The following is a 23,273-nucleotide window of genomic DNA, read 5'->3' as shown; positions in this document are numbered from 1 at the left end:
GTTGCTGGGGTATTTAAATACTTGGCTTTTATTGTTCAGTAATTTTTTTCTGACTTGATGATAGAGCTATTCTGCACTGCCATGCTGCCCCGTTATTGGCTGAACCCTGTTTATCATAGTGCACTAGTAATGATAAATTATTTACTCATCTGTGCTCTCTGAACTCAGGTGGACTTCTATGCTGACAAGAGGGACAAGTCTATAAACAAATTAAAATAACAAGGCCCGAACTTACCACATTTTTGTAAACCTCATTTGAGGCACATGTGGAACAAATCTGAACGGGACTTTTCCATGTATTTAATGAACCACCTCTTTGTTTTTATTTTTGTCAGTAAGTCAGTTTTATGAGTGTTTCCTTTCCTCAGGTCTTTCTTGAAAACAGTCCATGACCTCAGTGAGACTAACAAAGTAAAAAGTGATGCTCAATCACCCCGAGCTATAATCTAGCACTTTGTCACCAGTTTCATCGGTCTTCTTTGGCAAAAATTGTAATCATGTCAAGCTTAGTACAAAGTGCAAACCTGTCAGCAGATGTATGGAAATGGGTCAAGGTTTTTAAAGTGCTTTATTTCGGCACTTTTAACCCCCCATACAGCGCTGCCGAGCAGCTCTTACTGTGGGTGTGAGTCACACAAGTCGTGTGGGAGGAGTTAAAGTAAGATGGCTGCGGGAAAGGGAACAGTGTTTGAGAAATCCTCTAATGGGATGTTTATCTATCGCTAACAGGATGCACAGCAGCCTCAATGAAGGAGTGGTTCATTTATTAGCTTCCCCGACTCACTATGGTGTAGCTCCCCAGTTGTCTCCGGCTTATTTTACCGCTGGCCAGCTGTTTACAGCTCTGACATTGTGGAATTCATTAGCGGCTAGCCGTTAGCAACATACCAGCGCTAACTTAATAGCAGCCAGCTAGCAGGTTTTCGTGGAAATCATTACCTCTCAGCAGCTGTTGAAACAAATACAAACATTAAAGGTAAGTAATTTCAGAATGATCTCATATTAAACTACACAAGCTCCTTCAGCTCGATATATGAGCGGTATGCATGGTTGGTATTTCTAAGGGTAGCTAATTATTTTTGCAGTAACAACTAGCCTGCTACATCATCTCACCGTTGACATGCATTGATTGTTGTTTTCCGGCGGAGCCCATCGTAAGCCGCCTCGCATGGAGATCATGAGATCCGTTGCAGGGTGGTGACAACAACACCATGCAAAGCCCAAATGCTGCTGAGAGAACGTGAATTATCCAACCTTGCCAAGTGTCCGCCTAAATGGTTAGAGTCGAGTTCACTAGATGCGCTAGCAGCTCATCAGACTGAAGGGGACACAAAACCCAAACACTGCAGTGATTGATGTGCATGTGATTTTTCCGGCGCCCTAAATAATCGAAACCTCCAAACCTTTTTAGGAGTGAAAACCAAGCCATGACAGATTACTAGTTTTCTTTTACTTATTCTCAGATCAGATTTTTTAAAATGTATTGTTTTTAGTTTTTATTTTTTATTTTTTCTTCTTCTTAACTCCCCTTTAGCCATAGGTCCACATCTCGCAAGCCTCAGTCAGCACTGGTTCTAAACTCAAAAATAAGCTTTTGAATGCATCGACTTTTTTCTTTATTTTACAAGCAAAAATTATATTGATTCATTGGTTTAGGATTTGAAATTTGTATAATTTTAAAATGTGTTATATTTGAGCTGTTTGTCTGCATCTAAAATATAAAATTGTATACATTTAAAAAATATAAAATGGGTTATCAAGTGATAACTGTCAAAACAGAATATAATGTCAAGCATAAAGACATTTTGAAAAGTATCCCAGTTTAGATGTCTGTTATATGCCATAGCAGTGGGCTTTATTGTATAGATGTACTATCTGAGAACAAGTTTAAATGGGAAAACAAAAGTGGCATTTACTTTTGAAAGTGGTTGAAGATGCTGGTTGTCATAGTGAGGGGTGGTGGTTACAGAGAGTGGAGGTATATGTTGGTACAAGAAATGAGTACACATGCTGCAGGAAGAAAGTCTTATAATCACACTTTCTGGTTAAATACTAGCTTTGCCACTGCGATGTTGAGAAATAAATAACAACTGTCTGTATTGGCTGAGCTGTTTTTGCCTGACTTGCTACTGTAAAACTCAGTGTCTCCCACAGATAATGAAAAAAGTAGAAATGTGAGGAACGTCAAGGGCAGCATCTGCAGACACCTGTGAACGCTCCCTGCATTTATACCTGTGCACCCACGTTCAGTTCCTCCAAAAATACAGGTGTGGCTCTCCGTTTGTTTCAAAAAACTGAAAGTGCGATTTTCTCTACTGTCAGGCTGTCTGAAGTTGTGGCAGAGTATATGTTGACCTTTAGACAATCAAGGAGAACTGTGCAATGTTGTTTGATTACTTATCTTTGACAAACTCCCTTGTCTTTATGAAAGCAGCCTCCCTTTAGTGGAATCTGTAGCTGAACCTTGAACCCATTTTATGCATGTTTTTATGATGCTCAGTATGTGACCTGAAAATATAAAAAAACAAAAGAACAGTCCTGAATGTCAGGAACGGAAAGTTTTCTCTAAAATGTTGAGACAGACTGGCTGATGGGTAATTAAGGTATAGTTACATTTATGGTTAATCATAGAGAGGATGTATTTTCAGTGAGGCTATTTTCAAACATATTTTTACTGTAAATATCTCTGTTTGACTCTTAAATGTATATTTCTATTTATATGTTCATCCACGGCCATTTAAAGAACAGAATGACTTCTCTGAATAAGAAGTATATCAGTATCTTTGATGCCGACAACTTGCGAATCACAAAAAAGTGCGGACAATACATTTTAACGGGCTTTACCAGTGCTGTTTGTTTATACACAGCTGCTGTGTAAGAAATTCAGTAAAGAAAAGCAGAGTCATAAAGTCATAAAATCTTGTGTCCTTTTATGCAAACACTTTCTCAGAAATCAATTGAAGTATGATTTTCACATTAACTTCAAACTAAATGCATCATGTTGAAATCTGTTTTTTTTTTCCCCAAAGAAATCTAAGTCTGACATCCTAATCTCTTAAAGTATTACGCCACAGAAAATCAGTGTGTTTAATATCAAATAGTCTGGTTTTGCTTAAAATGTGGAAATGTTTGCAGCTTTCTCCTTCGTGGAGGACATCAGCTGTGACTTAGAGTAAACCCGAAAGCATATAAAAATCACATGAAAACCACTCTTGCAACATAATCCACTGTTGACACTGTGATCCATCTGTTCAGTCACTTCCAAATAATCTGCACAAAAAACATCCCTAAGTGCACAACTGTCAGAAATTTTTGGAGCAGTCCAGATGGGATAGCACAACACAAAAGCTTTGAATTTAGCTTTATTATGTGATGTAAAAGTTGAAAATTCAACAGTTTAAGGAACCAATGAATTGTTAACATAACATTTAAAAAATTGCGATTACAAAACATATACTGCATCTATTAGATGAAATGTGAAAGCAGTGGGATGAGGATATAGTAATGTTAATAATTAGGGGATTAAGAATGAACCTTTATGCACAGACAGTGCACAAGGATAAAGCACTAGGGTTTGTGAATCCCTTCATCATTGGCTAAAACCATGCAGGTGCTGTTAGACTGCTAAACTACATGCAGGATTTCCAACTCTTTTTTATATAAAAAAGTGTCATGACACTGATAAACAATTATGTGTTGGATGTTTAAGTGAACAAAATGTTTGATTTTAACGGAGTCACAGTGAACACTCTTGATATAGAACGTAGCTCAGATCACACTAACTTGTTTACATTGTCCAAAACATCTACTGACTGATAAAATATTTTTTTTGTGTGTGTTTTTTTTTTTTTTTTTTTTTTTTGGTTAACCTTTATAAAGAATACATAACACTTTGCTTTAAGTGTCTACATATATTGTATAGTCTTGTCAAACATATGTATCAATAGAGCCCCTAAATCGTGCAAACATCTATGTCAAATGTTAGTTAAATAAAGCTTTACGTTTCTAATGATTAAGATGTCACTAACTTGGATTTTTTTAAATGAAGCTAGACAATTTATAGGCTGTATTCTCAATGTTAAGCAGGAGGTGGACTGGCTGTAGGTGGACTGAAGGGTTTCCCTGGAAACAACATACTGTACAGGCTGATTTGTTTGTTTTGGGGAAAAAAACAGAGAAGCTCTGCAGTACAAATTGTTTTTCAATCAATACATTTTTTTGTAGGGTAGGAGGGTGGGAAAAAAAGGATGCTCACAGAGATTTGGTCATTCACTTTAAACTAGTGTCACTTTATTGTCTGGCTGTGTGGGACATCTTGATGGCATTTTGCAAATTAAGTCCTTCCCTGAAAAGCTATGTTAATTGACATAATGATGAATGGAATGTAATATGATAGGACATTTTATTTGTAGTGCCACTTTTAAGAGATTCCTGTTCATGGTGTGATTCAAAAAAATCCTTTAATCAATTGTATTTACCTTATCACCCTCATAATTATGGGTCAAAACACTACATTGGCCCATAGTAATACAGATTCCTTTTTAATCTCTAGTGTAAGACCCAGTTTAAATGGACTAAGTAGGCTAATGTAATGTGTTGGTTCAGAGTAACTTATGGTGTCTTCATCTATTCACCCACCTCACTTGCCTAACAAAAGCAGCTCAGTTCATTGTCTTGACCTGATGAGCCCAGATGCCCTGTATTTTAGGAATATTTGAATCCACTGTAGGCTTAATACATAAATGAAGTAGTTATTTTATTACTACTTATTAGTACACACTAATGGAAGGACTTATATAAACGTTCAAAAACACTTTCAATTCAGAGCTTTAAAAAAAACCCTGATTTTGAAAGGCTATGAAGAGATGGTATGGATTCAGGTTAACATGTTGAAGTGTAAATTGTGCATTGTTTATTTTTGCTTGCAGAGTTCCCGCCCTGACTGGCTATGGAGTGGTGTTGGCTTCAGACTGGATGACAGGGTCTAAAGGGAGGACAGGGTCACACATTTTCTGAGACAGCACTGGACTTTTCCTAGGCATCTACTTACTGGCAACGTCAGCCTGTTCGGCAAACCGTCTTTGCCTTTGTCCGTCTTTTTGTATGCACTTTCTGTTCTCTTTATCCTCCCTTTCTCCTCCCCCTCGCCGCCTCCTCACCACATCATCTTTTCCTCTGCTTCACTCTCTTTCTTTCTGCTTTTTGTTGCCCTTGTACTCTGACCTCTCAAGTGGAACTACATCTCTCTTCTTTGAGTTCCTGTGACTTTTGACCTGCCTCTCACTTGGTCCAGTATGAGCTGGCTGAGCAGGTTGAAACCACCGGGTTCTGGCAGTCGGTCTGGCCGGAGCACCGCCCCTTCCAGTCCCTGCACTGCTGACCCCGAGACCTGCCTTATGGTGTTTGAAAACCACTGGAGACAGGTAATCTGTACATCTTCTCTGGGATTTTGATGAAAGTAAATGCTTTATTGTGATAACGAATTTATACATTCATTTTATACATTTGTTTTGAAAATCTAGACCCAGTTTAGCTTTTTTCTTTCACCAACTTTAAATGTGAGATATGGAGACACAGCACCTCTGCTGTATTTACATTTAAGCATAATGTGTACAGAGCAACAACACAGAAAGTTTTAGAAAGTCCACACTCTAAAATCTTCCCAGGAACTTAAAACTTAATAAAATACTTACTGTCCTTGTGTGATCACGCAGTAGAACATGGTGTCACCTGTGCTTCCCTTCACTTGAAACCTTAGCAGCTGAATGCAGCAATTTGCCTCCAAAATTTCACTACTTATTCCAAAAAGCAAACCTCAATCAGCAGAACACACAGACATGATAACATTTATTTATAGAATGCTGTTAATTGACATACACACTGTGAAGTAATCATGAAACCACCACCAGAATAAATAATAGAAATAAAGATTCCCTTCATAACTCTAGAACTTGAACTGAGAACTGACAATTGTTGTAAATTTCCTATTTTAAGTTTAAAGTTTTCGTGAAACTCAAAATGACAATGTTTTAACATCATGGCTGAATTCTAAAAGCTGAAGAAGGTACATGGCATAGCTTTTTAAAGATTAACTAATTTTACGTGTGTGTGTTTCTTTTTTAATCATCATTTTTGTATTGCTAGTGGAAATATGCTTAGTCCAATTACCTAGAGCTTAGAGCGACTTCCCCCCAATTTTTCTGTTTAATCAACTGGCCACAATTTTTGTTTAAAATAATTTAAGATGGAGAGTCCGCCACACCCAATGTTCACAATTAAGAAGCTAGAACCACCTTTTTTGTTTGCTTTAGTGATCTATTTAACAACTTTAGAAAACCTTTTTTCCCCCAACCTAAGTTTGATTTCATGTTGATGAAATGTATCTGCAAAGTTTCATCACCAAATCTGTTAAACCCCTGGACCATCAACATTATTTGCTATGGTTAAAACACATATCTTGATTGTTTGTGATTTGAACAGCAAACAGGTAAAAATCTAACCATAAACTATAGAGTCCAGTTACAATGTAAAGGCTCTGTCTTTGTTTTAGTAAATGATTGTGGATGTGGATGTTCATACATTCACGTGGCAGTGCCATTGCTGACAAGTATAATCGGTCTAACAGTATGACTGGCTCATGTCCACTGATTGAATGGTTTATAGGTTACAGTCTCTTTACTGCGTAACAGTTGAGTTTGCCATGAGGCAATAACAAACATCTAAGTGATTCCTATTGGTCTGTTGTTGAAGAGTGCCTAAGGTTTGTGACCCGTTTTCTAAACCAGACATGGATGACTTGGATACTAATACTAATTTTATGTATCCAGGAAAGTTTATTTTAGAACGAGTACACAGTTGTAGCTCTGTTGCAACATTTTCACATCTTAAAGTGCTTCTACAGGTAGGTGCATGATCAGGTTTGTACCTAACATGCAGTTGTTTAGGGTGGAGGGTAACTGGAATGAACAGAAATTTATATCCGCTATGATTTTTAGTCTCTAAGAAGAGGAGAGAGATGTTTGTGTTCAAGGCCGAGTTGCACATTAAGACACATTTGAAAATAAAGAACAGTTAGCAAGTGGTTTTAAGGGGAAAGAATATGTGCGCAAATACAAAGTTGCTTTTCATTGGGGTCTGGTTTTCAGTTTTTTTCACCACACATTTCAAGAGCAATGTGCTACAGTACAAAATAGCACATCTCTTATCAGCACGAGCTTCTTGCAAATCTGCGAATTCAACATTGCCATGGTCATGCTGACTGGTAGACCTCTTCATAAATGTTATGAAACCCTGGCTTGTCATTGTGTTCATTTCTACACCACGGTTATGCAATACATTCTATCTACATCCCACCAGCAAAGACCAAGTTTCCCTCTACTGACACATCCACTTGCCACACAGTCTACTACTACTACTGTAATGCAACTTTTACAGTGCTGCTCCCTTTTAATATTGGAAGTCTCAGGCCATGCCTCTGTACTTTCTATATTTATGGCCTGATTTTATTATAAATTCCTTCTATGTGAAGTCAGATACATTTTTGTTTATGTTAATGTTTCTTGGTTTAAAAATGTGGTGCAGTTCCAGTTATTACTTTTTATAGCATTGATAATATCTGTCAATGTATTCACAAATTACAAAATGTATTCACAAGTTGTAATTATAAATTAATCATTTGCAAATAACAATTCTGAATAAATTGAATGATAAGTAAAATATTTAAGGTAGGAATTTTTAATCACATCCATATGGCCATATTATGTCCAATCAATCAGTTAACCTGCAAACATTGTTATTTGTCTCAGTAGGAAGAGCACAAGTGATAGTAACTAAGTATTACAGGAGGTTTCGAGCTATTGAAGTGTCCATATTTGCAATGTTGGCTGTGTCTCAGATTTACTACTACACATTGATGTTAGACACATCCACTGTGACAGTGAGCACTGGGACCCTGAAAACAAAGCAGCTAAATGAATTCAGCCATCATTAGTTTTGGTTTACACACCTTTGTTTCTCCTTTGTGACATAGTGGTTGTCCTTTTGCTCACAATGCTCTTCCACTGTCTGCTCTGCTTCACCATGCAAAGCCCAATTAGATGTGATCAAATTATAATAAAAGAATGAAACAATACTTAATAATCGAGAAGAAATTACCCTGATGGTTAGATGTATGCTTCAGAGGCGTTGTCGACAGAATCGCAATAAGAGCATATTTCAGCTAAATAATCTTAAAAGTTACACACTGTGTTTTCAATTTAAAACTTGGGGCCACACTTGTTTTGACATTTTATTGAAAGGAAAAAATGCTGAGCGTTAAATATTACACTATAAGACTTGTTTGTTTGCTCAGGTCTCATGGGTCTTGGAGCAGCACGAACCTTCATCATCCAGCGATGACCTGACTGCAGTGAGGAATCACACCGACCAGATGTTATGTCTACTGGCAGAAGAGCGGCTTGGAGAAAGCCCAGATGGCGGCGCCACCGCGCCGCCCATAGGCCCCATTTTAGAGCTGGTTATCACAGAGAATATCCTTGAACGCCTGGTTAAGTGGCATCTCTGCCGTGGCCTGGACCCAGACAGCCAGGGGGCACTGCTCAAGCTGTTTGAGATGCTCATTGGCCAGTCCCAGCAGCCTTTGCTGCAGCACACAGCCATTCTTCACCCCCTGCTGAGGCTGCTGGGAGCTTGCACTGACACAGAACTTGGTTGTCCTTCAGCCCTAGAGAACAGCCTGGTACTGCTGCTCAATCAGGTACACAGGCAGTTAAAGTCCTTTCTAGTGTCTACATGTAGAGGCTATACTCGAAATACTTGTTTTTTTGTATAGGTAAACAGCTTCAGTAGAGTGAAGCATATTACTTAGTACTTTGCACAGTTTTAAAAATGTATTTATTGTGTCTGTAAAATCCCCACCAGATCTGCGTGTCCATGTCCCGGCAGCCTGTAGTTCTAGAGATGCTGTTCCATGCAGCACCGGCCCAGCAGGGGTCCACCAATCTGCTGATCTTTTCCCTCCTTGTGCCATTCATTCATCGGGATGGATCTATTGGGCAGCAGGCCAGAGATGCACTGCTGCTGGTCATGTCGGCATCAGCCAGCCATGAGGCTGTGGCACGTTATATTGCTGAGAACTCCTACTTCTGCCCAGTAAGTGGTGATGCTCATGAAAACCATGTTGCTGTGAAAATTATTTAGACGATAATTGGATCACAGGTGATCTTGAATGTGGACCCGTGGACGTGCATCTTTTGTATATACTCAATGCTACAATAATGAAGTAATCCAGGTTTCTTTCCTGTCCTGAGCTTTTTTTTTTTACATACCATGGTGCTTGTCCTTTGGAAGATTATTAACTAGAAGTTGTTGCTCTTGTGGTTCTGGTCTATACTTTTAGTATTGGATCTGTTTTATTTTTTCAACCTTAGCTAGTGTGAAAGCCAGTGATGTAGATTATATTTATTCATAGTCATTATTGACCTTGTTATGTCATTAATAACTCTTAATTCTTATTTTAATTTACCACTATGCTAGGTTAGCTGGCTTAACTCTAAATTCAGTTTTCTGTGCACTACCATGCATATAAAATGTAACCCAACTCTTTTATTTATAGTCAGTTCTGGCTCTTACAGAAAAGGCCATCAGTATGATATACACATGAATATGACCTACCCCTTAAATGATGAGATAGTCAAGGATGGATTACAATGTGGGACCCTGGCTCGATTTTGACACCGCTTTTAAGACAGATGGGTGTGTGTTTTCTAATTCTGATGTGTCAGAACGGTTTGATGGTGTGTGATAATATAAGGGGAAGGAGATGGAGATGCACTCTGACTGACAATTTAGCCTTATCTACATCCCAACAGCTCTGTCACAACTTAGAAAGCTTCCTGTTAGCTCCCTTACTGCTGTTGCTGCTGCTGCTTTTCACACATAACTGTTCACAGAGCTAAGGAGATATAAGTATCAAGGGATCTTTCATGAAATTATGATAATTATTTTTTTTTAGAAATGTGATTATATAAAACAAGATGTGAAGATCGAACAAAACACTCTTTTCTTTCACTAGTTTGCCAACTAAAAACCAGGGTTCAGGGTTTGTGAAAGGAGCCATTAGGCTATGTTGTACTTTCTTTCAGCTCCCACTAGATGTAATTAAAGAGCTGTATTTTACTGATTGCACTTCAGGAAGTGTATTTTCTAAACCAGGTTGTGTTTACTCAATGAATTTCATTTCGATTATGAATCCTTGCAGTCATAATCAGTGCATACATTTGAATGTCAGGGCCATGTTTCTAAATCTAATTTTGGCTTTTGAGTTTGTGTAATTCTTCCACCTCTGCACAAAGTTTATCACAATTTGCTGCACATGTGATGTTGTTTAGTCACAGGCTGCTCAAAATAGCCATGCTGATCTTTGTCCTCTATGACATTAGGAAGATTGTGGCAGATGGGTGTATTCATGTACATATATCATATTTTTATGCTGTGGTCAACACACTCCTCTTTTTCTCCAAATGTTGATACTGGTGTTGAAGAGCTCCGCTATTTTCTGCTTGTCCTACTTCCAGCAGCTTCAGTCTGCCCTACTTACTGGTTAGAGTGACCAGTGAAGATGTTATCAAGAACCAAATGCTTCTCTCTGCCTGGGTCTCACCACTTGCTGTCCATTCTCACACATTTTCTTTGTTGGGTTAGGAGTCCAGTTTATGCCACACAAGTATTTTTGGTCTTATTATGAATATTGCAAGAATACTGTTGCATGAAGATTTTGTCAAAAGCCTGACTTAATCAGAGCTTTTACCTAGATTGTAAAATGCTAACATTTTTATACTGTGAAGTAATTTAGCATTCAACAACGTTTTTGATAATACAGTATGCACTGTACATTCAGCGGCCACTTCATTACGTACCTGTAAACTCTAATGCAACAATAGCTCTGCCATGAATTCTGCTTTTAAAGTGTTAGAATTTCTGGTTTTCTTTAGGTAATCGCCAGAAAGCTGATATTACTACTGTATGTTTTATTACTAAGGTCATGTGGGTGTAAAATGAACCATTTAAATGAGCAGGGCGGCCAATACATTATAACAACTGTTAATAAAATGCACTCCGCTACCAACTATGACCTATGTCTTCTGCAGGGCACTTTGTTGTTTCTATTTTAGCTGTATTTTGGCCAGATGTCATCTAAAATAAAAACAAGGTAAGAAATTATTTTAGTTGAGAAATTTAACTATAACCTGGTTACTTAACAGAGACGTTTACTGAATGACAAAGTGAGAATAGCATATGGATTTAGAATGTATTAAAAGCCAAACCTGAAATCTCACATTTACTGTACAAAAGTATTAAAACACTATTAAAGCACTCACAGGCACACCTAAAAGACAGAGGTGGATATCTTTTAGATTTTTATAAAATATATTTAAAAAAAACATTTTCTAAAAGCTTGTTTTGTCTTTATGGGGCTCATCAGCAGTCTAACTAAAAAAGTGTCTAACTGAAGTGTTTTTGTCTCCACCCAGGTGTTGGCGACAGGCCTCAGCGGTCTCTACTCCTCTCTGCCCAGGAAAATTGAGGTTCGAGGAGACGACTGGCATGCGCTGCGGAGGGAGGACTGGATGGGTGTGTCGTCACTCATGTTGTTCATGAACTCACTGGAATTCTGCAATGCAGTTGTACAGGTCGCTCATCCCTTGGTCCAATCCCAGCTTCTAGACTACCTCCACAACGGCTTCCTTGTACCCGTCATGGGCCCTGCCCTGCATAAGGTAGCAAAAGAATGGATTACAGCAACAAGACCATGTTTGCTCCGCTTACAGACGACCATGTTGGGGGTTCATATAAACTGTTTAATTTAGAAAATAATTTCCAAGGTTCTGTTTTGCATTTGGCAATCATTCATCATAACTATTTGCTTGACTGGAGAACAGTGGCAGTGTTTTTGAGTGTGTGTGTGTGTGTGTGTGTGTGTGTGTGTGTGTGTGTGTGTGTGTGTGTGTGTGTGTGTGTGTGTGTGTGTGTGTGTGTGTGTGTGTGTGTGTGTGTGTGTGTGTGTGTGTGTGTGTGTGTGTGTGTGTGTGTGTCTGAATATGAGAGGTTTGAGTAAAACAAGTACCTGATTGAAAAGAAACAAATGCTGTACGAGATGAAAACAGACATCAGTTATAGTTCCATAATTTACTGAAAGATTTTTTTTTGGTTTAGATAAATTAACAGTAGACTTTTGTGTGGACTGATTTGTTTGCTTGACTTTCTTCAACAGATGAGTCAGCATCTAAGGCTAATCAGTTATTTTACAGAGTTAAAGAACATTTTCTTTTTTTTTTATGTTAGTTGAAATTATTAACATGATGCTTCCCTTGCTGCCCTATTTTGTTTTTTGATATAAATATTGTGTTTGTTGTAGTCGTCGGTGGATGAGATGATTGCCAGCACTGCCTATCTGGACCTCTTCCTGCGCAGTGTGACGGAGACTTCACTGCTCAAAACCTTCCTGCGCTTCATCCTGTTGCATCACCATGATAATGATACAATCCTGGATACACTTCTTACTCGCATCAGCAGCAATTCAAGGGTCTGTACAAACACACACACACATTATATGTACACATATACATACACACTACAGTATAGATGGATATATGTATGGCTGTGTAATAGAAGCTTGAGGCTCTCATATGAACCCAGCAGTGTGGGTGGTGAGTGGGCTGAGAGCAAAAATTGATTAAATGTGCCTCCAGCAGAACACGGAGGTATTTGTTTTTTTCAGAACAAACATGAAGTAAATGTCATCTAGTCTATAGTGTCTATTGACTGTTTTACTGTATATTGTTTGTAGTTGGTAAAGATTCGTACACCCCGATTCCTGAAATAAGCAAGTCTCAAATTCTGATCTTCAGGAGACAAGAAAAAGAATCTAAGACTAAGATTCTTAAGACTTCATTTCTAAAATCACATTGCATACGTTCTCCCTTTGAAAGGCAGTTTGAATGTCTCTAGTAGAAACCACAGTCTATCACGATGACTAATTTTTCTCATATGTAAATCATGCACATTACTATTGATATTGTATTTCCTGTCTCCTCCTAATACTGATCATTGTGTAAAGTGCTTGTAATGCATATGTTGTAGCTCTGCATGGTATCATTGAGCCTCTTCAGAACTCTTCTTTCCCTGCATTGTGAAGACATCATGCTGCAGCTAGTTCTCAGGTATGTCGCCATGTCTGAGTATTTCTGTGCAGCTCATATAATATGAATATCACAATGTGTCTTTATACTCATTCTTATTAAAATAATCAGAGTTTACATGCACCAAAATAACCAGGTTACAGTCGACTTTCTTGCAAAAGTCATGTAAACGGGAAACCTGCTAACCTTTATGGGGATAAGATATAATAGAAACCCGATTTCCCCAGATAGATTTTTCTTGCAGAACACCGTTTTCCGTTACCATGTATACCTCTTACCAGGTTTCTAATAAGCCTTCTCCAACAGCACATGTGCAAGCTGTGGAGTAAAAGGCTGAATAAGAGGAGATGTCAGTACAGAGCAATAAAATATTTTATAATCTACGCCCACCCAAAGTCTGACTGAAACGAAAGCTGACACAAAGTGGCCTGTATTAGTTCACTTTGTACAGCGGCTTTCTGGTGCATCTCTCTCTCTTTGTCTAACTGCTCTGTCACTCTGCCCCAAAATATGCAGATTTCCAATAACTCTGTTATAAGTAGTTGTTATTGGATGGTACAGCAAAGTATTGTATTTCCTTAGTACTTTTGAAAGAGCAATTTTACATTATCAATGGACTGATTTATGTATTTGCAAATAAGCACTGCGTTTGTGTCACTGCCGTGTTTGTTCTCATTTCCGAATGTTAAAAATTAAAGAAGGTGGGAGTTCTTTTTGTTTTTTTTTAGTTCCCAACGGACTTTAAAATTATTGTTGCCAGAGTTTTGTGAATATTCAAGGCCAGTTTTGCCTTTGTGATTTTGCTTTCAGGACTAGAGCAGAACATTCAGTTGCTTGTGGCTTTGTACTTCTTGCTAGTGTAACTATACTATGCGACGTGGTGCCTTGTCACAACAAGATAAATTGGGCAACATTGCCCAAGGAAAGATAGCATCAATATGGCTGAATTTATATTGATTTCACAACAACACAAACATTTCCAAGTCAAAACTTGGGTCTTATAGTCTAAATAGGGGTTAACTATGTAAAGCCAGATAAATTGGGTTGTGTTTTGGCTTTCAGGTATCTACTGCCCTGTACCCATGTAATGCTGAGTCAACGCCGTGCCATCAGGGAAACGGACATTTATGGGAAGTCAGCAGATAAGTTCTTGTCGCTGATCCCAGAGTGTTGCCGGATGAATGCAGCCCCCTCTGGTGAGCGGGACGAGGACGGTGCATTCTGGAGCAAAGGTGAGAAACAAAGATCTGTTGAAATGAAACATTTCAGTTTTTAGCAAGTTATGTTCGGTATATTTTAATCTCTTTTTCCCCTTGTATATACAAGTTATGTTTATAATAAGTTTCCCCAATTAGCACGTATGTTTTTAAAAAAAAAAATTGTAAAACTGTTTACATTTATATTTTGCTATGCTACAGTACTGAACAGTCCCAGCACAGAGTCTCCAGCCCCACCCAGACCCAGCACTCCCTCCCGCTTAGGTTTCTTCATCCGTCAACAGAGCAGTGGAGGAGGATCAGGAGGAGGGGCTTCCTTAACCCCCACCAGCACAGAGCCGCTGCAGTCGGGCCCTTCCATTTCCCACTCCCTGTCTCCTGACAGCCCGATTCACCAGCAGCACACACAAACGGAGTGTCTGGACTGGGACTCTGGCTACCTGGAGTACCTCAGAGATGCCCGTCGGGGTATTGAATTCTGCTCCTGGGCTTGCCGTAACTGGTCGGCTCCCTATGACGGGGAAAATCCCTCTCCAAACACAGCCCCTCCACCCCCACCTCCACCTACCTCCAACCCTTCCATGGCTATGTTTCCTGAGCACTTCTCATTGCAGCATGGTGGAAGTACTAACACACCACCGGGCCAGAAGAGGGCAGCGATTGTGGCTGCAGCAAGGTCTGAGTGGAGCAGCTCAGAGCGGGACAGTGGAGAGTGGGATGTTACAATAGGCAAAAACAACAGCATCAGCCTCACACCACGCTCCAAGAAACGTAGTCTGCAAAGAGAGGAGCACCTGCCAAAGCCTATGCCTCCTCTCATCCCGTCCTCCTCATCTTCAACTACTCCTTTATCGACTTCCCACCCCATCTCATCCCCAGCGCCTCACATTCCCACCTCTGCCATCACTGTTAGCTACCAGGCCATGTATAATGGAACAATGGGACAGGGCGATGGATCCTCAGACAGTCGTGATAGAGGCCTAGAGGTCAAAAAAGTGAAGAGAGACTTAGGGGAGCAGCAATATTTAGATGAAAATGCCAATCAAAATGGATCCCTTGTCGCCTGCCCCTCACAAAGCCGCGCCCCTCTTCCACCGTCCATTTTTAACAGTGACCCCAATGACGCAATCTCTCTTTGCCCTAAGCAGATTCCATCTCAGAGCTCTATCACGCAGGCAGTGTCTGACACCTCAAACCCACACGCTGCATTGTCACATCTCACAGAAGCTAATCAAATGCAACAATCTGTAGAGAGTCTCATTGAGGAACTGCTCGAACAGGCACCAGGGGACCCTCAGCTCCCCGGAGACTCAAACAGTCAGGGCATCAGCATCGAGGCCTTCAGGCAGGAGTTGAGCGAGCTGGAAGACCGGGTAAAGGAGCGCAGTAAAGCAGCATGCCAGCAAGAGGAACCTGCCAGAGAGTCCATGACAGCGGAGCAGCAGGAGGAGGAACAGCTGTCCTCAGCTGTGGAATCCAAACTAATGGCTGAAGCCAAGGGAGACCTCTGTAGTCCTGCAATACCACTAAATCAGGCACTTTCTCAACCATACACAGGTGAGACTTGAAAAGTGGATGTCGTTCTGATGTCCACCTGTGCGGCATCAGGTGATCATTAAATAGTATTATATTTTTGAGTGCATATTTCCTTTATGCACATGTAGGATAAATTTGTATCATGACACTACAGTTCACAGTGGCTCCGTTGGTAGAGTGGCCTCCTACTGACTATAGTGTCCCTGGGCAACACACTGAACCCATCCTAATCCCTGCCCCGTCCCAAGCCTGGTAGAAATTGGGGATGATTGCATCAGGACAAAAAAAATGAATCAATTCACAGTCTGACTGAAATAAATGATTTTAATCATAGCCATTGAAAATAATCATTAATACCCCAGAAAATTTCGCCACAGCAGCACCAGTGCAGAATGGCAGGGAGTTCATAGTACTCTTTCAACTTGCTGTAAAGAAACGCTATTGTTTGTTTTACAGTTTGCCAGTTTCTGCACCCACTCAATTTAAAAAAAATAAAATAAAAATTGGCAAACATGTCTTCAGTTTCACCCTCCGTTTGTCCACATCCAGGTCAGATTTTATGTTGCATTTTTCCCACTTGATTACTCATTCTTTCCCTCTGCAGGTCCATTCATTGTGGTCCTGTTTGCCAAGCTGGAGAACATGCTCCAAAATTCACTGTACGTCAACATCCTGCTCACAGGCATTGTGGCCCAGCTGGCCTCCTATCCACAACCTCTCCTACGCTCCTTCCTGCTTAACACCAACATGGTCTTCCAGCCCAGTGTCAAGTCACTGATCCAGGTAAACTGCATAGTGCACCTTGCAATATTTATTACATAAAAAGGTGGAGGAATGCCCTCATTTGAGCCAAAGTGCCTAAAATTTCTTAAGCTCAGGCCAAAATGGACTGATGACAGTTTTTAAGTTCTTGGTTTTAGGCGTAGTTGTCCTTTACCGGCCCACTTTACTTCTGTGCCTGCTTTTGTTCCAAAAGCATCAAACCCACAGTCTTATTTGCATAGACTTTCCATATTCCATTTATGACCATGTCCTAATCTACTGTAAAAGAATTTTTGATACTGCAGTAGAAGGTAAAAAATGTATGATTTCAGTTTTAGTAGAGTGGCTCTTGGCACTGATCACACTTAAGGAAATAAAGCATGTTAATGATGGAGGGTAATGAACTTTGTAGCCTGTAGCTTATGTTAAAAATAAATGCTACATTTGAAGAAACTGTGTTCCTCAACTCTCTTCAGGTTCTAGGTTCTGTGAAGAACCGCATTGAGGCATTTGCCGCCTCCCATGAGGACTTCCCTTTCATGCTGAAGAAAGCCCAGCAGTACCTGGTGGCTCGAGGTAAAGTGGACTGGACTGATTCACCTGCAGCTGTTCCCACACTGCGGCGCTCTGACTCACTAGGCGAGTACAAAAACTGATGAAACTACATGTAGACATACAGGTCTGGGTTTAGGTGGTGCCAATTTCTGCTCAGACAAATACAGGTTAAAGTTGAGTTCTGAGGGTTATATTTGTGATTCAGCAAATTAGTGATGCCTTAAAATGTGAAATGTTTAGTTACTGGTACTTAATTACTGTTGAAACCATAAACATGGGAGGTTTTAGCAGTGTTGACAAGTAAAATAAATAGCTAGATCTCTAAATTTAAACTTGAGTAGGAAAAAGTAGTTAAAATGAATCTGAACCCAGTGTCCTCATGGTGGCTTTTTTCAGTCATCTGTGTAAGCTCTGGAAAAAGGTGTTGGACATATTCTTGATTCTGCTGTGATGACTCAAATGCTTGTTCTTCTAGTGAAGAGTCGTAAGCCATCTCTCGGAGATCTGATCCTTCGTCACGCCAACAGCCCGACCCGAGCTCGACACGCTGCTCAGTTGGCTCTCGCTCACGTACGGGATGGCGGCCAATCTCTGCACAGCGCCCTGTTCAAGGGTGTAGGCAGCGGAGGGGCGTCTAGCCTGGAGAAGCAAGCTGAGGCACTGCGAGTGAAAAATGCCGTTTACTGTGCCGTTATCTTCTCCGAGTTCCTCAAGGAGCTGGCAGCCCTGGCTCAAGAGCACACGGTCAACCTGCCCTTCCCCACAGAGGAATAGACAGTAAACACAGACTCCTCACATTTAGACCCCAGCCTCAGTTTTATTTTGGTTAGGTTGTAAAAACAGTTGTGACTCTCCCATCACCAGAGGACAGACTACAGCACTGAGACCTTGCTGTCACTGAAGTAGGTTGTCTGCAGACATGCAAAAATGAGGGGAAAACTGTGGCATTTTTGTACCAAAATCATTATAGGATACCTATAGGACTGAGAATTTCCCTCATCTGTAAACTTATATTGTGCATATCATGTACTATATTTGCATTCTATATACAGAAAATCTCAGTTAACTCGAGATTTTTGGACTTGTACAGTACATGCATATACCATGTCATGGTATAGTGTGACAGTGAAGCCACAGATAAAAGAAATAGGTGCACATATTTGGTGCTAGTCAATACTCTTTTAAGTTGAAAGGGTGCTGTCAGCTGACATAAAGCAGAAGCAAATTTATGACAGACATCAAAAACACTGAAAGTGCAGGTTGGTTAATCAGATACAAAGTAAATCCAGCTTTGGTTTTATCTGCACAACCAGGTCATTTTTGCTTTTCATCACAGAGTTTGTTGATTTCTAACAAAGACTGCAACACCTCAAGTGTCCGTTTTTGTTTTAAAGGCTGCACTGCTGCAAGGACTAGTTATTAATGAACATGATGAAAACTGGAAAACAGAAGAGAACGAGAGCGGCACCTTCTCTCCTGTGTAATCAGCATGACCATCACCAATGTACTGGAAAACTTGGAGGGATTAATGCCATTTGAAAATATTGTTTTATATGTGTTTGTCCTTTATACGCTCTATCTACCGTAATCTAGACATATCAGCAACATATTGGAGCAGGTGTGTTTTCAAAACGACTCCTTTAACTAAGGCCAACTCACCAATACTGATCTGTCACCATAAAATAGGCATTAAAAGGCAACTATGCTTTATAGTTCATACCTTTTAGTGTGGCATCTAGTTTGTATTTTTTTTGTAAAGACTTAAAAGTCTGTAAGAAGGGAAGTGTTTTTTCTTGGGAGTGCTAGCATTACTGACATTTGACAAAGACCCTCATGAAGAATTCACTGATTTTTCTGTGCACAACTTAACATGCTGCTATTGTTTTTCTTTTTGGTTGCATAAACCCATTTTAATTAGTGTTATAGATATATTTTTCATTTAATTGTTAGGTAACAAGTATGCAAGGATGCGGAGCAGTCAGTGCCATTTAAGTTATTTTCTTGTGTCTGAGGTTAAATGTTGCAGCTACAGTGTTAAAAGCTTTTGCCAAGACAAAATATTACTTCAATTTGTTTCCCAAATTTGTTAGGCTGGGAATTTCATTTTTTTCTATTTTAATTTTTAAACAGGTCTGTAGTTTCTTGGTAATTTTATGCATCAGGAAATTATACTATTGGAAATGAAAAACTTGTAAAAATACGTATTACTGTACCTGTATGAATGCATTGTACAATCCATCTACCCATGACTCAGTTTTTGTTAAATAGTTATAGTTTGGTTTTTGTTTTTTTATTTTTGCACAAAACTAGCGATTTTGTTTCAACTATTAGGAGTAGATAAACTTCCTGGCAACCTGCAACATCTTTTCTCTAATACAGATAAAAATTATAAACAGGACTTTTAGACAGTTTTCTTCTTGTCCAATCTTGCCAAAGCCATAACCATGGTCCTCCTGTCGTAAATGTAGTACTTCATTATTGCTCCGAGTCACTTTTCTATGGAATTTGTAGAAACGTTTCGTAACACCTAGCAGTTTATTTCTAAATAACATTAGGAGTTTCTGCATCTCAGTTAAGGCCAGGTTAATAATTATGTAATCTCATAGTGCCGTTAGGCATTAGGTTGTGTGCAGTCTTGTTGAGCTTAGCAGTAGGTTTTAGCGATAAGTTTCATCCTGGTGCCCGCAGGGGTCAGCAGCGACAATAAGAGACTGAAATAACCTGTTATAGAAATTATTTAGTAAAAAAAAACACAAATCACTTCTTTACCCACTGCTGTCCTTACATACAGTTCGTTCCTCGTTTCCAACTCATGCATGTGTTAATAATGTGACTGTTTTCTTTGTACACAAAAAAAGGCTGAAAGGTCTTACTGATCACCAGTTTTCACTTTTACACTTAAGATTGTAGTTTTCAACCAACCAGTTTTTACAAATACTTCTTGTGAAGACGAGTCATGTTTTGAGCATGATGGTAAGTGCTCACTTTCTAAGAACATTATTATTACTTGGTCACATTCTAACTAACTTGGTGAACATGTATTTCTGTATTTCTGTGATGCATTCATGGACACCAAAGACAATCTCTCAGATAGCGGTTACTGTGTTTAAGCAATCACAAAGTTTCACAAAGCAATTTTTCTTTTAAATGTTCAAAGTGCTTTCAAATAACCCCACAAAAAGAAAGATGCCAATACCTAACCTAATACAGCCAACTGTAAAAAAAAAAAAGATTTACTGTCAAGATTTCCCACAGTCACTGCTCACAGTTTGCATTCATTTGTATAAATACACAGAAATAGATGTGGCATTTGTAATAGGGTGTTTTTTGCAAGGCATTAATTCGACTGTAAAAAGAGCTTTGAAAATAATATTATGAAGGCATCATGGTTAGCGATATGGATGTTAACAAAAATGGCAGCAAATGGCTTCCTCTGGCCTCCAGCTGTAGGACACCAGTAGGAATCATGAACAGGGGGACAACCTGTTTAACACACAAATAGTGGTTTCAATGTATGTGTTGTAAAGGGAGTTTAGATTTATCTGTGCAGCGATGAACACAGCTGGGTAAAGAATAATCATTAGTTTGGCCATAAAGTAAAACCAAAAGCATCTTTTTGTTTAAAAAAAAAAATTGGTTTTATGTAATCTACACGTTTCTGCATGTGTTGGCTTGAAAGACGGGTGTCTCAGCTCTGGTAGTTGTGGATTCCTTGTCTCACCTCAGCTGTGCTCAGACTGCAAATTATAGTTGTTTGATCACATTTAGATTTTACTTGACTGTTAACTGACAAAGATGGTCGTGAGCGGCGAACCCAAAGCTAAGCTTTAGAAAATTGTTGTCACATTTTTTCCTTCTTTGTTTTATGCAGTTGAACAGTGCCATTTTTTTTTTTTAAATGGGAGAAAAACTGACTTTTGTTTGGTTAAACTCAGAGCGTGTTAATTGTTAAATTTCAGTTTTGTACATCAAAGAAGACATTGAACCATAGTGCAAGCTAAAATGTTTCAATGGTAGGTATAAGACGAAGGGCGGGTTATGTTTGCTTCATCTATTGCCCCATCAAAACTTCAACGTGGTCAAAATGCATCTTTTCACATCACAACCAGTAACACTACAAAGAGCAGCTGAGCTTTATTTTTTTTTGCAGCATATTTCACATGATTACAAATGTGTGTGCATTTAGTAATCTTGACTGTATAAAGATTACATGTCAAATAGTTCTTGGTAGCACATAGTTCATCTGCAGAACTAGAGTTTCTGTTTTCACTTTGTGCCATGTTTGATGTTGATTTTTCATGTATTGATTTGTAATGCTTATCACGGGATGTACAGCATGTACAGTTTTTTTTTTTTTTTCTCCCCCCACACTTTTGCTTTGGAAAGATTTTCACTAAGATCTATCCCCTGTGATCTATGCAAACATGCTCTAATGTCCCCCGTTTGAGGCAGAAAAGATGATGGGCTGATTTAATGTGTAAATACTGTAAAAAAAGTAATGGGTCAGAAATGCAGAGGTATGTGAAATAACCAACAGGACAGAATGAAAATTATGCTAAAATTATGTAATGATGAATGTCAAATATTTTTCTATATTTTGAAATCATCAGAAAATGGACAAAAATACAAAGTGGGAAAGAAATGTCATAGGAACACTACAAAGGGAATGTTTTTATTAATTTATAAATTCTTTGCCTAGCAATATGAACTTGGTCCTGGTGTCTTTTCTTTTTGTCTGTGAGCTCAACGCTGTGGTGAAACTGTTCTGTTCCATGGAAAAACCATAACTCCAGGAGGAAAAGAATAGTGGTTCTCAAACCAGGCCAGAACCTGATCTAATACACTGTTGCCCATAAAGTTGAAATAAAATGTTTTTTTACCTCTTCTCATGAAATTATTGTGACAATGTGATTTATTCTTGATAGATAAAAGTATATATCTTAAAAACAGCACAGTAAAAATGAAAACACAAACTTTGCAAAAAAGAAGAATATGTTTGAAACTAAACTAATTTCAACTTTATGGACAACAGTGCAAGTACTTTTGCCCTTTCGGGTTGTTTATGTCTTTACTGTAGACAGAAGTCCAACCAGTAGAGATTAAGTGTTTGAACACGGGGAAACTACAGCCAACACTTTATATCCTGAATGATCTGGTCATCCTCTCTCATTATAGTTTTCTTAAGAGTTGCATCGAGTAACATGATGACCATGGGCCACAAAAGTAAAAAAAAAAAAAACATAAATTAATGGGCATATATTAATGGGTCTAAAAAGAGCTCCCCTGAGTCTTACAGAAGTAATGATGGGATGAGATTCAGCACTGTTCATAAATAAAAGCTATAGAAAGTATGTGCACATGGAGCTGAAAACTAATACTGAATGGCTGTGATGGTCGGAGCCTCAGGTGGCCCTGCATTACGTGCGAACATGGTTCTGTAGTGGAAATCACTGCTCAGACAAACCTCTGAAAAACAGTGAACAGTTTGTCTCTGCTTTAGTTAAGGAAATCAAAAACTTTACCATGCATGAGTTCTTTTAAACTGAGAAGACGATTACCGTCTTATGGTGTGAAGATTCTAAATAAATTCTATTTGGAAATCATGGATCTCATGCTGAAGAGCTGGCTCTTCAATTAGTGTGCTGTTCAAGAGCCAGCGTCCGAGATGCATCAATCTATCCCTCTAGCATTTCTCTCACGACACCTTTTCTAAAAAGTTGTGAGGCATTTTGCGGTGTTCTCATGGGGTTTTATATTCAAAGCTTGTGAAGAATGTATGGGGGGTTGGATTCATTGTGGCTATTGCACCATTGCAAATTCCTGGATGTAGCATGGAATAATTGCTGGAGGTATTATTAATACTGAAAGATATCTACAGGTTTTGGAGCACCATACTATATACGCAATGCTAGTAACATTCTACATACTGTATATTACAACAGCATGGCTCAGTACTAAAAGAGTCCTACCTGCAGTCCACTGAAAACGTTCGGAGCATTATAGA

At 39.1% G+C, this 23,273-nt stretch overlaps 1 protein-coding gene across 4 annotated transcripts; it reads left to right on the top strand.

Moving 5' to 3' along the window:
* The first annotated feature begins 431 nt into the window (after positions 1 to 431).
* fhip1b (FHF complex subunit HOOK interacting protein 1B) lies at positions 432 to 22,163 on the top strand. Of its 4 annotated transcripts, none has more exons than XM_067515664.1 (13): positions 432 to 976; positions 4,929 to 5,101; positions 5,232 to 5,423; positions 8,351 to 8,755; positions 8,920 to 9,150; positions 11,532 to 11,777; positions 12,416 to 12,583; positions 13,141 to 13,220; positions 14,262 to 14,431; positions 14,618 to 15,973; positions 16,557 to 16,735; positions 17,191 to 17,353; positions 17,745 to 22,163. In XM_067515664.1, exons 3-13 carry the CDS (start codon positions 5,295 to 5,297, stop codon positions 18,041 to 18,043), a joined length of 3,426 nt encoding a protein of 1,141 aa, XP_067371765.1. In that variant the 5' UTR covers positions 432 to 976; positions 4,929 to 5,101; positions 5,232 to 5,294; the 3' UTR covers positions 18,044 to 22,163. The 4 variants fall into 4 exon arrangements, with proteins under 4 accessions (XP_067371765.1, XP_067371764.1, XP_067371763.1 ...); XM_067515663.1 differs by adding an exon at positions 2,155 to 2,267 and having other exon boundaries at positions 433 to 976; positions 4,929 to 5,423; XM_067515662.1 differs by adding an exon at positions 2,143 to 2,267 and having other exon boundaries at positions 433 to 976; positions 4,929 to 5,423.
* Positions 22,164 to 23,273: the final 1,110 nt, after the last annotated feature.

Source organism: Channa argus, chromosome 9 (assembly GCF_033026475.1).
Source record: "Channa argus isolate prfri chromosome 9, Channa argus male v1.0, whole genome shotgun sequence".
Lineage (NCBI taxonomy): Eukaryota > Metazoa > Chordata > Actinopteri > Anabantiformes > Channidae > Channa > Channa argus.
The sequence above is the reverse complement of the archived record's forward strand: the minus strand, read 5'-3'. Positions and strand labels throughout refer to the sequence as shown.